The 18,753-nt window shown below is 30.7% G+C and overlaps 1 protein-coding gene across 1 annotated transcript; it reads right to left on the bottom strand.

The window, feature by feature from the left end:
- Nucleotides 1-14,096: 14,096 nt before the first annotated feature.
- LOC114383715 (transcription factor RAX2-like) lies at nucleotides 14,097-16,794 on the bottom strand. Its single transcript, XM_028343441.1, has 3 exons — nucleotides 16,591-16,794; nucleotides 15,622-15,751; nucleotides 14,097-14,989 (listed from the first exon to the last, which is right to left on the bottom strand). Exons 1-3 carry the CDS (start codon nucleotides 16,724-16,726, stop codon nucleotides 14,347-14,349), a joined length of 909 nt encoding a protein of 302 aa, XP_028199242.1. The 5' UTR covers nucleotides 16,727-16,794; the 3' UTR covers nucleotides 14,097-14,346.
- Nucleotides 16,795-18,753: the final 1,959 nt, after the last annotated feature.

Below are 18,753 nucleotides of genomic sequence, written 5' to 3'. Positions count from 1 at the left end.
TATACAAATATAAAAAATGAAATAAGAGATTGCACACTTGATTCAATCTTTTCCGCTTCATTTATTTCAATTGGCAAGTCATTAACATTTTGCTTAGTAGATCTAAGCTAATTTTGGGCACAAATGAGAGCTTCAACAATAGTAAGACTCAAAGAACTACGAAATGAATATAGAATTCTATCTCTTGTACTAAATGCAGACTCAAATGATATAATAGATGCAAGAATAACCAATATATCTCTAGCCATACAGGAAAGAATATAATATTTGGATGCTTTTCATTTCCACTAATTCATAATGTTAAACTCATCGTGGTCATCTTCAACATCATCCTCCAAATACCTATTTAACTCATTTTTTACACCTCACCCTATTTTTTCTTCATTTTCATTTTAAATTCATCATCCCAATCATCTCCCTTATCACCTTTGTCATCATTATGTTGGGAGGCCATGTTTGAAGTCAATGTACTCTAATTGGTTGAATTGCTACTAAAATGAGAATTGGGATGCTCTAGTACATATTGTTGAATCAGTTTGTGAATGAGGTCTTTAAATTTTTGTATTATGTCCTTGCTCTTCTCAATACAATACATACAATTAAAACAAAATTGAATGTACTCACATTTATAATGAGGATCAAGAAAAACAACAACAAGCAAAAGGTAGTTAATTTCATCACTATCCCAATATTTGTTAAACTTTAACTGGATATTTGTTGTCATCCTTTGTATCACTAATTCATCACTATGCTTCCACTTTTTTGGTGATTTTTGAATACTAACCAACTTCTTAAAAAAAAGTGTTAGCAGTAACATGCAATGACCCAGAAAAAGAAAGAGTTGCATCATAGAAAGTCTTCAAAAAGCTAATAAAAATATTATATGGATGGTCAAACCATAACAAACAATTGAGCACAGAAAAGAGCAATAGAAACAGGATTGCATTAATAAATAATAAGAAAAAGTTACATTACAAGAGTTGGCCTGCCTGACTCCTAACAATGGGGGTTTAGTCTTTCATCACCATGAGAGACTTTACACTTTAAGGGTTGATGTGGATAGAAGAAGGGAAGGGATGAATAAAGGAAGAGAAGGGGATAACGGACATAGAAAGAGGGTTTCCCCTATTAGAGATGCTCAGACTTAGGATATGTTCATCAAGGAGCTCTGAGTTTCTGTGTCCTTGTGTAGGTGTGTAGGGATTGGTGTCTTTCTCCTTTGCTTCCTACTCCTTTTATAGACCTAAGGCAGCTTAATTTTCATGTGACCTCGCGCTTAGCGCTAGCTTTTGCGCTAAACACGCCTTTGGGCTTCTTTGTGGGCCTTCTTCGCGCTAAGTGTGAGCTGACCGCTAAGCAAGGAGACATGTTGGGTCTGTTTTGCGCGATAAGCGAACTGTCTCAATCTTCAACTTTTCTTCAAGTTTTTGCATCAATTTTCCTCCAAAGTACTTGAAATCTTCTTTTAACTTCTGCTAATCAAAAGCTGCAAAGATATTAATTTCTTTATTGTTTCATTAAAAACAATAGTAAATTATAGAAATTACAATCATTCTTAGCCAAAATTGACTATTAAATTAACTCAAATTTCGTAGTTATCAAGTAACATGCAATGATCCAGAAAAAGAAAGAGTTTCATCATAGAAAGTCTTCAAAAAGATAATAAAAACACAAGTATATTGCCAATCAATCTCTTTAGGACTGCATCCTTCCCCTTCACTAGATATGGGATTTAACACATATGTCGCCTCAACATACTCATAACGATAAAAAGCTTGCTCATATTTTTCAGCAACATCTAACATCAAATAAGTAGAGTTCCACCTAGTTGGTACATCAAGTATTAACATGACCTTAGTGGATACACTTACTTCTTCACAAACTTACATGTAACTCTTATTTTTCTAATGAATAGGTCAATTTCTTTCAATTCATCACTAACAATTAAATTCAAAATATGAGCAGAACATCAATATGCATGAACTCTCCATTCAACAAAGTATGTTCATTCCAAACACTCAACATTTATCACAACGTGTTATTGGCTTCTTGTGGTAACGAGATGGATTTATCCCCCAACTTATTATATTGTTACTATTTTATTAAAAAACACTAAAGGAAATAATGCATTACCACACCTTCCTTGATTATCAAATTATTTTTTTTAGTTTTTAATATATATATATATATATATATATATATATATATATATATAAAATAAAATTTATATTTTAATTATGGGTTCACAGATCGATTCAACAAGTCAACAAATTTATAAATCTAAACTCGTGACTTAACTCATACATGAACTGCTTCGATCGGTTTTGATCCAAATATATAAATGACCTAACTCAAATTGTTCGGATCGGTTTAGATCAGTTCGGGTTTGCGGTTTAGATCAGAACTATAGTCTTTGAAGCATGCTCAAATTAAATATTATTGTTTTTTTTGTTGGCCAAAAATTAACTTTTTATTGTTACATTGAAAATAGATTTATTTTAGGATAAATAACTATTTTCGTTCCCGAATGTGTAGAGCGCCAACAAATTCGTCCTCAAAAGATGGAAATTTAAATTTTAATCTCTAAAAGTGAAAAAAGTGTGATAAATTCATTTATCCGTTAACTTTCGGCCATTACCAATAATGAAAGAGCCTATGTGACACATTCAGGGAAAAAAATGACTATTTAGCCAAAATATAATTCAGTCTTCTATCTTTCTTCCTTTTTAATCGTTACAAGCATAACATTACAATAAACACTTAAAAAAAATAAGAAAACAAACATAAGTTAGAACAAATATAATAATAAGCATAATATTGATTAATAAGCATAGTTTGTCTGTTACTCTAAAAGTTTAGACATTTCATAGCAATAGACGGATTATGCTTATTAATCAATATTATGCTTATTATTATGTTTATTTTAACTTATTCTTACTTTTCTATTTTTTTTAAGTGTTTATTGTAATATTGTGTTTGCAACAATTAAAAAAGGAGAAAAAGATGAAGATTAAATTATATTTTGGATAAATAGTCATTTTCATCCATGAATGTGTAGAGAGCTGACAAATTCATCTCTGAATATGTCACGCAGACTCTTTAATTAACTATTTTCATCTCTGAAAATTATCAGATGAATAGATTTGTCTTACTTTTTTCAGAGAACTAAAATTTAAATTTTCATCTTTTGAAAGTAATTTTATTAACACACTACACATTCAAAGATAAAAATAAGTATTTATCCTTTATTTTATGAATTGACATCCCACGAGCTATCTCATTAGAAATCGTTAGTCATTCAGTTAGAATTTTCTTTCGTTCAATCCATGGATGCGAATTTTTTATATATCACTTGTACATGTATGCCTATTGTTTGTTAAAGTGAACAAATGTGACATGTTTGTAAATTATTTAATTTTATTATTAAAATAATATTTTAGTGTACTGCACATAAGAAAAATATTTATTTTTATATAACTAAAATTTATAATATATTCTTAGATTATAAATTATAACATACAATTTAAAAGGTTGATAATTATTCTTTATTCTTTCAATTATACATTATTAATATTATCTATCTCCTCTATTTTAGATGTACATTTTATACAATAATTCAACAACCAGCTAAAAAAATTATTTTTCAGTGGTCTAAAGTTCATTGTTTTATTTCTATCCGTATATATGATTTTCTTAACCATTTATCTCTTTCAACCTATTTTTTTTTTATCTTTTTTGTAAATTGAACTTCATTTGTTCTTTTTAAGCATTGTCAATATTTTAAAAACAACCTTATACTAAAGTTTTTTTTTCCTGAGGGGAGGCCTAAAGGCCACTACACAAGAATGGGTGTTGCTATTCTTACCCCTTGTTTCTTCAAAAACCTTCCTCTTCCCTTTTTGGAATATCCCGCAAACACCCACCCCCATCCCTTCCCACTTCCTCTCCCCTTTTCCCCTTCTTCCTTGTCCATCAGCTTTGTCATTGCCAAAGCTTGACATCGGAGTCGGAGAAGACCTTGTTACTAATCACGTTTGTGTGGAGGTAAGCTTGACGTTCGTCAGAGTCAGAGAAGTCCTTGCCACCATTTATATTTATATTTATGTTTGTATTATGCTTCACACATGACAAAGTTAGATTCATGCACGTTAAAATACATCAAAATTGTAAAATTCAACTAATATTTTTTAAAAAAAGATCATAAACATTAAAAAATTGTATGAAAAATGAGTCTTATTGCTATTCTCATTCACACATCTTTTTATGTTTTTGATAATTTATAACTTCTTATCTCTTTTAATTTATTATATTTAACATCCTTAATTCTAACTTGAATTTTTTTTAAATAATAATATATCATAACATAAATCTAAAATATAATTTATATGTTGAAAAAGTTATTTTATTATAGATTTTAATTATAATATAACTTATATATTTATAAATATTTATTTATTATGAATTATAATTTTTAGTTATGTAAAATAAACATTTATTCTGTATATAATGCACAATTTGAAATACTAATGAACTTAAATTTAACAAGCTTAACTATCAGATATCAAAGTAAAGAATAAAAACATATTGAATTAATTGGTGAATGTGCTACAAGAAATTATTTATATACAAAGGATTCAATAAAAACATAAAAGAGTAACTAACTAAATGCATATTTGTCATAATAGTTTAACAGCTAATTATAACTCACTAAAGCTATATTTACAATCGAATCGTAATACCCCCCTGGTCAAGTTGGCGAATAGATGTTAATCATTCCCAACTTGGCGATGAATTTACCAAAAGCTGGTCCTGGAAGAGCTTTTGTAAAGACATCAATAACTTGGTGTTGGCTCTTGACATGAACAAGCCTGATGACATTGGATTGAACAAACTTCCCGATGAAATGGTGGTCTATGTCAATGTGTTTGGACCGTTCGTGGTGCACAGGGTTGAAGGCAAGGCTTAAAGCATATTTATTATCACAAAACAACATCACAAAAGGAATATCAATTTCAAAGTGAAGAAGTAACCTTCTCAACCAAACAACTTCACTAGTAATAGAAGACAAAGCACGATATTCAGCCTCAGTTGACGATTTAGAAACAATTGGTTGTTTCTTAGAACGCCAAGAGATAAGGTTGTTCCCTAAAAACACACAAAAGCCAGAAGTGGACCTTATGGTATTAACATAGCTGGCCCAATTAGCATCAGCAAAAGCAGTGAGTTTGAGAGAGTTTTGAGTAGGGAAAAATAAGCCTTGTCCTGGAGTAGATTTGAGATACTACAGAAGATGATGGACAACATTTAGGTGAAGAACTCTAGGTTCTTTCATATATCGACTCAAGCGAATCATGACAAATGTTATATCAGGACGTGAAATGGTCAGATAAATCAATCTACCAATTAACCTTTTTATACATTAAGGGATCAGGAAGTAAGTCTTCATCATCAAGATTGATTTATCAGGGAGTAAGTCTTCAGGTTGGGATCCATTGGAAGATTGGAAGGTTTGCATGTCAAGAAACCTGTATCTTCCAAAAGAGATAGAGTGTATTTTCTCTAGGAAAGTGAAATACCTCTGTTGGATTTAGCTAATTCTAAGCCAAGAAAATATTTCAAAGTGCCAAGGATCTTCAATTGAAACATAGATTGAATTGGGTCTAAATAGCTTGCACAGAGGCAGAATTTGGTCCTGACAGGATGATGTCATCTATATGCATTAGTAGAATGACTAAGGAATTCCCTAAACTAATGGTGAATAGGGAGTAATCATGCTTGGACTGATGGAACCCATGACTAAGAAGGGTAGTGGAGAACTTACAAAACCATTGCCTAGAAGCTTGTCTAAGTCCATACAATGATTTGTTCAATTTGCATACAAAGGAAGAATTTTTGGACTTGTAACCTTTGGGAAGTTCCATATAAACTTCTTCAAACAAATCTCCATTAAAAAATTATTAACATCTAATTGGAGAAGGCACTAGTTTCTAGTAGCAGCAACACAAAGCAAAACTCTCACAGTGGTAAGCTTGGCCACTAGAGAAAAAGTATTAGAGAAATCGATTCCAGCTTGTTGAGTATACCCTTTGGCAACCAATCGAGCTTTGTATCTATCCACAGAGCCATCCATTTTATATTTAACCTTATTCGCCCATCTACAACCTATACAATGCTTATCAAGTGGTAAGGGAACAAGTGTCCAGGTGGAATTTGCCTCAAGAGCTTTGATTTCCTCATTCATTTCCTGACGCCATTTTCAGGATAAGGGGCAGCTTGATGATAAAATTGAAGGTTCATATACAACTGAAATTTGGATAATGAGAGCTCTGTAAGGGGAGCTAAGAGCCAACAAGGAACAATGATGTTGGATAAATATGCAGTCTTTGATTTTGGTGTAACATAGTCAAACAAGTATAAGGGAGGCTTACTGTGGCGTGTACTCCTTAAAGTGACAGAAGGCAAAAGGTCAGGTTGATCAGGGCTAGGAACTAAGGGTAGATCACTTGGATTTTGGATAAAGCTAATAGATGTTTGTGTTGGTTGGCTAGTATTTTGGTCAGGGTTAGGTAATGCATTAGTGAGAGGGATGGGGATAACCAAATCAAGTAAGGAATCAAGAATGACTTGGTTCTGTGAAATGGTTTGAAAGGGAAAAATTAATTCATGGAAGACAACATCTATAGACACAAAAAACTTCTTAGTGTCCAAGCTATACAATTTGTATCCTTTATAACCTTTTGGATAGCCAACAAATACTGCAGGTACTGCTCTAGGTGAGAACTTGTTCCTTGATGATGGAAGAGTGGAGGCAAAGGCCAAACAACCAAAACTCCTCAAGGCATAATAATCTGGTTCCTTCTTAAACAGAATGTTGAAGAGTGAGTTGTATTTCAATAGTGGTGAAGGAGTTCTGTTGATGAGAAAGGTTTTCGTGGTAACACAACTCCCCAAAATGATGTTGGACAAGTGACCTCAATAACTTAAGAGGGGGGGTGAATTAAGTCTTACAAATTTCCCACTAACAAATTTTAACCCCTTTTTAAATAATATATGATAGGCTCAGAATGTAGAAGAAGAAGAAACAATTAATTTAATAATATTCTTTTAATTGCACAAGACAAAGTAATCTGTAATAAAATAGCTGAGATAAGGGAAGAGAGAATTGCAAACTCAATTTATACTAGTTCGGCCACTTCCCGTGCATACGTCCAGTCCTCAAGCAACCCACTTGAGATTTTCCACTATCTCTGTAAATCCTTTATAGACTTTGAACACACCTTGGGATCCCTCACCCTTGTATTTAATATTCTCACAATCCAAGAGACAACCAATCTCTTGATTACAACTGAGTTTATGAGATGAATAGAAAGATTTCTCTCCTTTAGAGTAGATGATACAAATTGAAGATCCTAGAAGAATTTCTCCATAAATTTGCAAGTGTTTGACCAAGAGTTGTTTAGAGAGCATTTGATAATTAAGTTCTCTTCGAAAACTCTCTCTCTTTCTTACTTTTTGAAGTCAGCCACACATATATATAGGTTCATCTTGCCTTTTCAAAATGGTTTGAAGAGATGTGTCTTTTCAAAAAGTTTTTTTGAAATTTTCTCACCGGTAATTGATTACACAGTTATATTTTGAAGGGTCATGACTTTTCAAAGTTTTTTCTGAAGTGTCGTTACTGGTAATCGATTACAAGATTCAAAATTCAAATTTCAAAACCTTTTTTGAAAAGCCATTTGCAATGTTGTCTCTGGTAATCAATTACACTGTCTAGTAATCGATTACCAATGCCTTTGAGTTGTTGGAAATAATTTGTTTGAGGCAAAAACTGATCAACCAGTGAGATTCTTTTAACAAATAATCTAAGGCCTTACCTTTTTCTTGATCTTGTTTGCTTGACCTTGAATTAATCTTGAAGCAATCTATGTTTTCTTAACCTTGAATGTTTCTTGAAGCAATCTTGTTTGATTATACTTTGGCATCATCAAAACCTGTATTCATACATTTACATTCTCCCATTTTTTGATGATGACAACCATTATCAAGTAAATTCTTTATGGTATCATCAAAACCTGCATGATTCACATTCTCCCCATTTTTTATGATGACAACCATTATCAAGTATATTCTTTTTTACATCATCAAAACCTGCATAATTCATAAATGATATAGAGACTTTAGATTGAAAGTACAAAGCTATGGCTACATTGAGTAGGTGTTGATGCTTCTTTTCCACTATTGAATTTTGTTCTGGTCTCTCGACACAGGAAAATTGGTGAAGAGTGCCTATGGAAGCCAAAAACTCAGTGAGAGCAAGCTCTTTAGCATTATCAGATCTGAGGCACTTGATGGAAACATTAAACTAAGTTTGAACCATGGTGAAAAATTATTTCACATAGATTGAAGCTTCGGATTTGTTTTTAAGTAGAAATAGCCAAGTGAATCTTGAGCAATCATCTCTTAATGTAAGAAAAAATCTCTTCCCCTCATATGTAGGGTGGGCATGGGCACCCCATATATCACAGTGGAGTAAATCAAAAGGTAAATCAGATAAATTGTTAGAGTTAAGAAATATAATCTTCTAAATTTAGCAAGTGGACAAATAGAACAATTAGAAGAAGAGAAATTAGGAGAGAATTGTAAACCAATTTTATCATTCAAATGATTGAAAACTTTGTCTGATATATGACCAAACCTAGAATGCCAAATATGAGCATTTTTACAAACAGTGAAATTTATGTGTGAATTGATAACAGAAAAAGTAAATTTGCAATCATGAGTGTCCTTGAGGTCTAGGACATAAAGGCCTTGGATGAGATCTCCTCTACCAATCCTCTTGCAAGCTTGCTTCTACTGAATATCAAATTCATTTTGGGAAAAAGAAATGGACAAATTAGGATTAGTTAGTAGGGCACAAATTGAAATTAAATTGAATTTGAATTTAGGAATGTAAGCAACATTATGCAAGACTAAGGTGTTGTTTAAGCAAATTGAACCAATGGCAAGAATGGGTATAATGTCACTATTAGGTAGAGTTACAGTTTTACCATAAACAAGCTGATAAGATCTAGAATTATGAAGAGAGTAAGTAATATGAATGCTTGCACTAGAATCTAAAGGCCAACAATCATGAAGAAAATTGGAAGTAGAAATAATCATACCACTTAAGGAAGAAACACCATGAGGAATGACAACATTGGTAGCATGACTTTATAAAAGATTCATCGATTGGCTATATTGTTAAGCAGTAAGTTGAAACTGTGAACCCAAGTCAACAGAAGAGGGTCGTGATTGAGGCTTATCAACAGACACTCGGTGAGCAACCTTGTGTGATGGTTCAGAGGAGGAAGAAGATTGATTCTTGACCTCTGAGGAATATCCATTCTTCTTATGATTTGGAGGATAGCCATGCAACTTGAAACAACGATCCTGAGTATGACCCAACATACCATAATGAGCATACAAGGGGCGATTCCTGGAAGAGTCTTTGGAGCGATTTTCAAAATTATTTCTTGCATCAGAAGAATTCTTGAATGCAAAAGCATGTGAAACCTCACTAGCAGAAGTTCCAAATGTGGATGCACCAACCTCTTTTTTCTTTTCTTCTTGAACAATTAAGGCAAAAACCTTAGTAATTGGGGGAAAGTGATCCATGGAAAGAATTTGACCTTTGATAGTAGAGAAAAATTCGTCCAGCCCCATCAAGAACTGCATAGCATACTCCAACTGCTCAAAATCACACCATGGTTTAATTGCTCCACAGGTGCAACTATGTGATGGTTTCAATTCTGATAGCGACTCCCAGAGAGAGCGAAGCTTGGATTAGAAGGAAGAAACAAACATGGACCCTTGTTGCAGAGTGATCAATTCATGCTTAAGCTGAAAAATTAGAGGACCATTACGTTGTTTGAAACATTTTTTGAGATCATCCCAAATTGCTTTGGTAGAAGAACAATGTAAGATACTCACTTGCATCTCCTTTGATAACGAATTAAGGAGTCAGGATTATATAATACTATAATTGTGATGCCACAAAGCATGGGTGGAGTGACCCAAAGCAGGTTCAGGAATTGAACCATCGACAAACCCATATTTGTTCTTCCAGTGAAGAGCCATGCACATTGCTTTCTTCCGAGAATTGTAGTTTTCACCCGTGAGGGGGTGTGAAACTAGAGCAATGCCAGGATTATCGGATGAATGAAGAATTAAGGGGTTAGAATCATCAATGGCAGCCATGACCAAGGAGAGAAGGAAAGAAACAATTTAGAAGAAAATAATCGTGAAGAAGAAGGTAATACACAAAGAAAAGCTTCAAGAGGAAGCAATAGGCGTGGAAGGAGTAACTTTTGATACCATATCAGATATCAAAGTAAAGAATGAAAACATATTGAATTAATTGGTGAATGTGCTACAAGAAATGATTTATATACAAAGGATTCAATAAAAACACAAAAAAAGTAACTAACTAACTACATATTTGTCATAACAATTTGTCAGCTAATTATAACTAACTAAAGCTATATTTACAATAAAATTGTAATATTAACCATAATTACTTGTAAAAAAATTTATTAATCTAAAATCAATTATATCAACACACGTCCAAGTACACACAATACAATATGACTTCGAAGTGAGGACATCATTTAGAGTATTTAATTTAATTAGGGTGAGACTCGTGCTCATGCACGATTTTTAAAATAATTAGAAGAAAGAGAGAGACTAATTGAGAGAGAAATAATAAAAGTGAAAACTAAAAAAATAAAAATAAAAAAATATAAGTTTTGTGTGTAGCTAACACATGATAATTGATTGGACAAATTATATATATAGATAGATAGATACGGATGATTTCCTAAAATTATTGGGTTCTATGTGCAAACATGCTCAAATTAGAATGACTTTTCTCTACTATTATTTACTTAAATTATAATTGTGACACTATCAATCGTTGGTGTTGATTATGTTATTTGCTGATTGATTAACACCCTTGGGCGGTAGATTATATAATCAAATGGTCAATTGGAAAGTCTCTTAAGAGTGATATGGATTGTTTTTTCAAGTAAGAATAGGACAATTAAATTCAAAGAAATAATTTGAAAGTATTTTTTGGATTAACACCCTTGCAAATGCACACCTTTTGTTTTGAAAAACTACATGTAAACATCTTAATTTTTTAATATTTTATCCACTTAATTTTATATATTTGCACCTACTAGCCCTAATTTCTCACTCATCTCCATATGAATAATAAAATTTATTATTATTTTTTATTCTTTAATAGAGCTAGACTACCCCCACTTTTAGGGTCTTGGATATCCGTCACTATTCATGGAAATTAATTTTATTTATTTATTAGTAAGTAATAATTTTTTTGTAGTGGTTAATTTTGGTAGATCTCTTCAATTAATTTCTTAGAACATCTTTAATTTTACAACGGTAGCTTTTCTCTCTCATTATCAGACACTCGAGAGTGAAAAGTATAATGATATTGGTTTTTTTAATTAAGCAATTTTACTAATTCTATAAACAATAAACAATCATTGAAAAAACAATAAACAATGATACCATTTACATGTAGATGTTACTTTTTGTTTTGTTTTTATGAAAAAGTTAGATAAGTAACATGATTAACATTGAAATTGATCTTCTGCTTGTTACACGAGGAAGCAGCTAACCTTTATCTCCGAAACGGTTTTTATTTGGGGGTCGTGGAACTTGTAGATGATGAAAGGATACTAAATGGAGAACAATATTAAAGGTTGTGTTTCCTTCTTTATGTGAAAATACAAGCATATTTTATACCGAGTCCAAATGCAAAAGTGAATCCTGTTTAGAAAAAGAATATTGGGTGTTGGTCTTTAGTGTTTATGATAATGTTTGTCTTTTTTATATTAAAGCTATTTGTCAAGGAATATTCATCCATGTATGTAATGCCACGAGGAAGCAGATGTAGGGCAATATAAGACCAAGTTTTAAAATTGTTATATGCAAACATGAGAACAAACAAGTTTTTTGGGCAACTATCCAGGCATTCCAATTTTGTATAGGAATCACTTTTTGTATGTTTTTTTAAAGGTACACTATTTAATTTCAAAATTTTAATTTTGAAACGTGTGAAATTTTCTTCTGGAAGTAAATTTTTAGAAGTGATTTGTAAGTTATTTTCGAAATTATTGTTTTAGAAGAGAGTTTAATACATTTGAAGTTTTAAAATTCAAAAAATGATTTATATTTTACTCGTAGAATTGGATTTTAAAAAATAAGGAACCTTCTAAAATTTCAATTCCAAAATATATTAAATTCTTTTTCAAAAATAAAAATTTGAAATTAAAAAAAAAGTGTCATTTGAAAAAGGCTGGTACGCAATAATTTCCTTTTTGATAAGGATAATAGTTCGGCCCATAATAAGTAAAACAAGCCAGTTTTTTTTTCAGGGAAGAAATAAAACAATCTAGTTTAATTTCAAATATAGCATTTACTTTTTTTTTTCTCATTTTGAAAAAAGATAAATTGAATGTGGTGAAGAGTGTAATAAAAGTAATGAGCAAAATAGTCAAGTAAACTTTAGCTACCTGTGGTTGGCACATGAACAATGAATTAGTAGTGTTTTTCTATTTAAGGATAAGATTCCTGAACTTTTAGTGAATAATGTAGTGATCAAAGTCAGAAAACTGTGGTCTTGACTCGGAAAACAAGTACACCAACTCGAATGTGAGACAATTTAGCAGACATTGCCCAATTATACAAATGTTGTTTGCAAGTTACAAGAATTATAATCAATTAATCATTAGTTATGGAAATTGTTTTAAGGGAAAGAGATTGAAATATATATATATATATATATATATATATATATATATATATATATATATATATATATTAATTAGCAATATCTTAAAGTCGTATTCGAATAACATATATATTCATTTAAGAAGATAAAGTTCTTTCAACGCCTATTTTTTTCACTTAAAAGATTCAAAATGTGTTATAAAAAAATAAATTCTTTATTACTTGAACTAACAAAATCAATTTTTTTTAAATGTCTTCCATCAGCAAAACTAAAGTTGAAATTTTGGTCAATGAGATAAAGCCAATAAGTTCTTGTAAAATTTAAAAGTTAATTAATATTTCATTAAATTAAAAAAATTAATTTGAATACTTGCAAATACGAAATTTACCACAAGTTGAATTGGTACACGCACACACATATATATTTCATGATAACATTATATTATTTAATAGTTAAATTTAATAAAATCAAATTTTATTAATATTATTCTATAACTTTAAGTTTAACATTCTTCTAATTAGTTTCAGAAAAAAAATATAATAGTTCTAGCAAGTTGATACGGTGATCTTTAATATGTGCGTGTTGCATACATGCCTTTATTTTGTCTTTGTTTCTAATAGATATCCTTCCTCGAAAGTAATTCACATTCGATATATGATAGATACATCTCTCTCAAACAGAAATTTGAACTTTGGTTTATATGATGTAGAAAATTAATTCCTTCCACTGATTAAATTTAACGCAAAGAATCCCTATGCCATAAGTAACATACGAAAAAATTGACAATAAACCATCTTTTTGGGAATTTTCACATTGAATATACGCACATTCACCTCTACTTAGTTATTTTATTTATTTAGTTATTTATTCAATTATCATTACATTCATCCATTTTTCTTTGTATATTTTTCTCTTCCTTCTACCTATCCAAAATTGAAAATTCCGGTGTATGCTCTACTTTTTTCAGAGTTCAGAATGATCATTTATGGTTTCTATAATGTTGCCGTTAAAACTTAAAAGTGCATCACGAGAGGTGCGGGGTGAGAGAGAGAAAAAAGATAGAGAATCTTTTATGGTTAATGAATAATGCGAATGACACAGTATTCAATTCTTAGGTTTGAACTGGCCACCCCTCCATGCAACTTTCGTGATCACTAACCAACAAGAAGCTTGCGAACATGCTTATGTCATTAACACCAATATAAAAGCAAAAAACCAAGTCTCCTGGGCCCCACAACCAAAATATTGTCCATATACCATGCATATATGAACCTTAATTAATTAACAAAGACACAAGGGCATCTTATCAATAATCTTTAATCGTTTTTATTTGCTTAATTCAAAATTTGACCTAATTAAACTATGCAGTTCCTATCTATGAACACAACACACAAGTACTACTAATTAATACTATATTAGATCAACAAACTAGAAAAATTAAATCTCAGCTAAGTCTTCCCTTCACATACGTTTTGGCATTGTTTTTTCTTACAGAAAATCCCATGGTTATACAATATTGTATAACTAGCTAACTATATAACATTTTGATTCGGTCAATGTGGCTTAATGTCAGCATAGCTAAAATCAACCCACTCTGGATACGAACTTGGAGCCAATTCACCAACTCTCTCATAATGGCAGTTAGGACCATTGGCAAAATCATAGGGAAATCCAAAGCCAAAATCCATCAACATTTCCATAGATTCATAATCATCATTAGCATGTTGTTCTGGCTGTGACACATTCTTGTTGTTCATTGCAATTGAAGAGGAATCCGAAATGCTGCTTGAACCTTCTTGAGACAATGACACCACAGGATTATTATTGTTGTTGTAGTTGGGAATCCTTGAATTTGCACCAATTTGTGACACAACATCCATGACTTGTGGACTATACAACCCATGATGAGTTTGGTCAAAACTAATAATGCTTTTTTCACTAATGCTGAATGTATTATTAGCATCTAAGGGTGGAGAATTTTGATTTTGTGAAGAAGGGAAAGGTGAATTTTGACTAGTCTTGACATTTTGGTTGTTGGTTAGTGATGGGGTTGAAATTGAAGGAAGCGTGTCATTGTCAGTCAATGTTTTGAGGGTAACTTTCCCTGCCATGATCTTCTTCTTCAGTTTCGTGTTCCAGTAGTTTTTCACATCATTGTCGGTTCTGCCAGGAAGTTTAGAGGCTATGGCAGACCATCTGCACAAGCAAAGAACACAAATTTCATGAGAAATTACCTTGGTCTAAACTTATATTAGGTCACCATTAACTTCAAAATATGATTTTGGTTTCTTTAAAGTGTTCATTAAATGCACTCTATAGAATAAAATACATAGCAACTCTTTTATTTATTTCATTTCTCTTTTTTTTTCTCTCTTTTTTTTTTTTTACAACACTTATCACATTTGTCATTTTCTCTCATTATTATTATTTTTATCTTTCTGTTCTCTCAACTTTAATACATCCCAGAATGAAAAAAAATCCATGATCTATAATCATATGACTTCGACCAATATTCATGCCATATATATATAACCACACTTTTTAATTTATAAAAAAGTATATATTTTTTACAATAATGTTAATGAAATTTAAATTTAAAAACTACTCAAGCCTATCATTTTGGTCGGAGCCACGTGGTCTTAGATCATACAATAATTTTTTGAAATAAAATTTTCAAATATATAATTATAATGGTTGGTTAAAGTATAATTATAGTAATATCTTATGGATGTATACTTTATCAATATATCAGTTGTTTTTTTTTTTCAATCAATGATCAATGTTATAGATTTATAGTGTTAAATTGAAACAATTTTGGAAAAACTTGCCTGCTTCCCATCTCAGCATAGAGGGTACAAATGATGTTGTCCTCTTCTTCAGTAAAGCCTCCATGTTTGATGTCTGGCCTCAGATAATTGAGCCACCGTAGCCGGCAACTCTTGCCACACCGTCTAAGGCCTGCATAATAATATATACTACCATGACGTGATATTTTGATAAGAGAAAAAAAAAGAGAGAGAAAGAAAAAATCAAAGCTAATAGTTGAATAATTGAGAAATTAATTAAGAGAGTATAATAGCTAGGGTGAAACTCCCACTCCTTGTTTCATGTCTTGAAAGCTTCACAAGGTATTTATGAATTTTGACCCCGGATTCAAAAATAACGCCTGGCATATGCGGAAAAATGGTGTCTACTAGTGGACTAGTGGGCATGGAAATTGTACAAATTATGGAAATGGAAATAGATATAGATAAAACAGCAGCATTTGTCAATGTGTTTAACTCAAATTAAAGTAGCATGAATATATATAGTGTGGTATGGTTGATTTTCAGATAATTATGTTGATTAAACATATGATTCTAGGTTCGGAATAACATTTTCTTAGAAGATTTCTATTTCAATATCATGAGATATTATATAGTCTTTGAATCTCAACTAAGAGAAATCCAAAAAAATTAAAGTAGCAAGCAAATGAAAATTATCATTGAAATTCAAGTAAAATGCATGTATCAATAACACAAAATTTCCAAATAAAACAAAGTAAATAAACAATCATGCTTGCTGGAGACGGGTATCCAAGAAAAGTCTTAGAACAATCTAGGCTAGATTCATTATTTTCTCATCTCACGAAATCCTTCCTTTTATTTTCACGGTGTGTTTGGTTATCCTTCAACTGGAGCAAAAAAAAATAATCAGGAAAAAAGATCGGCAAATATTCATATATAATATAAATGAAAATGGGTGTCCAAGAAAGTGTTGTAAATGCATATATGCTAATAAAGGGAAGAGAGAAAAACCAGCTTTTTTGGGCAATGCAATCCAATTTCCACCAGTGCCATGAGTCTCTACATAATTTTTGAGTGTAGCATCTTCTTCTGGAGACCATGGCCCTCTCTTAACGTTTGCTTTGTCACAACAAGGAGCTCTTCCCATGGCCACTCTCACGCGGAAACTCTTAACTGAACACAGAACAAAACAATGAGACTTTTGAGGCTTTTCTGGTGATGAAGATGTTATTAAGTTGGTGTCATCTAAGGCAGAGGGACCCAGTCAACTAAAAGACAAAACATCGAATTTAACATTTTAACTAGTAATAATTAATAGATTTAAATATATTTTTTGTTATTATAATTTAAAATTTTTATTTATTTCTGTTTTTTTAAATTTTATTTTTTTCGTTTTAATTTTTGTAAAATATTATTTTTTATCCTTAAAACGCTTTTAATAATGTTTTTTTGCTGTTTAAAACACTTTTTTTTTCTGTTTAAAGTGTTATATAAAAAAATTTAAGGATAAAAAATAAAACAAACACATTTTTTAAGGATTAAAATTAAAAAAGTATAAAAATAAAAATAAAATTATAGGAAAAAATGTATTTAAACATACTAAATATAAGATACGATGAGAGGTTGAGACTGTTACAAAGTTTGTACAAGCCAATTTGGGTTCAAATTCTAGGCCTGTTTGTTGTTTGTTTGAAGGGTATTGCTGTTTGTACTATTTTTGCTAATGGCACTATCCATGTGGGTGCATTTTATCCATATTTCAAAACTGTTCCTTAAAAATTGCATTATGAAATTGTGTTTTTGTTGTGTAATTAGGGGGTGAAAAAAAATACACAATGAAAGTATGTTTCCTTTGTACAAGTGCAAGGCATACTTTTGTATATTTTACTACTTTTCAAAAAGTAGAGGTGAGAATAGCAAAAGTGGTAGTGGAAATATCAACTCCCTTGTTTGAAAATAGGTGTTTGGTCCACCTTATTGGCCTGTTAAGTTTATTCTTTTTTACACAATTTTACAAAAAAAAAGGACTGTGAGCACACTTTTAATATACTTTTTTAACATACATTTTATTAATTATTAAAATTGATTAAAAATTATAAAACTAATAGAGGCTTGTTGAATAACAAATGAGACATACCTTGTGTTACTAGCATTTTTGTTCCAAAAATTTATAGTGACTAGTTTTTCTTAAAAGAAGATATGCTTTTAAAGTAAACGTTTTGAGATTTGAATAGCCTAGGCCCATTTTGGGGTAGTTTTTAGTTGAGTTTCAAAAAATTTAAAATCAGCAACTAGTTTTTAGTTTTTAATTAGTTTTAGTTTTTTGCTTTCAATTTTTAGTTACAAAATAAATTTATTTTGAAAGTTTTATATGGTATTAAAATTATTTTAAGAATGGTGATAATGATAACAACAATACTTAATTCATGATGTCGATTGTGATGGTGGTGTGGATGTTGACAACCGCAACAATAATAGTAGTGGAGCAATAACAATAATAATGATAGTGATGATGATACTGGTTGATAATGGTATTGTAATGACATTAGTTATAGTAATAATGACGATAATGATATTGTTGGTGGCAAAGAAGGAAGAGTCATTATTAAATGTAAAAAATATGTATTTTTCTAAAAACTATAAAATAGATCAAATTATTTTTATTGTGAAAATGAATCTATAGATGTTTTGAAAATTATTTCCTCTCTGTTTTTGTTAAACATATTCTATTTTAAAAATTATATTTAAAAATAAAATTCACAACCACCCAAACAAATCAGTCTTATCAAAATTTTGTAGAGTAGTTGGTGATAAACTTGAATGCTACGCACGGAGCAAATGTAATTTAATTTCCAAAACCATGTCCATAAATTTATATTTATTATTTATTTATAAAAATATTAATTATTTAGAGCTTTTTTTAGGCAATTATTTAGAGTTATTATAAGTAACATTGTTTCCGTATGAAAAGTGCTACATCCTACGAATTAAATTCACGAACGATTCCCAAATAATCAAATAATAATAAGGTTATATGTTTCACAACACATTTAAGTTAGTTTTGAATTTTTTTATCAATTGAAAATTTTGTTTAGTTATTGATAAACAAGTTGCTAATATTTTTGGAGACGCTAATCCTTAAATATTTATTAGATTTTTGTTTGAATCTTTTCT

The sequence above is a fragment of the Glycine soja genome, chromosome 14, assembly GCF_004193775.1.
Source record: "Glycine soja cultivar W05 chromosome 14, ASM419377v2, whole genome shotgun sequence".
Classification (NCBI taxonomy): domain Eukaryota; kingdom Viridiplantae; phylum Streptophyta; class Magnoliopsida; order Fabales; family Fabaceae; genus Glycine; species Glycine soja.
The sequence above is the reverse complement of the archived record's forward strand: the minus strand, read 5'-3'. Positions and strand labels throughout refer to the sequence as shown.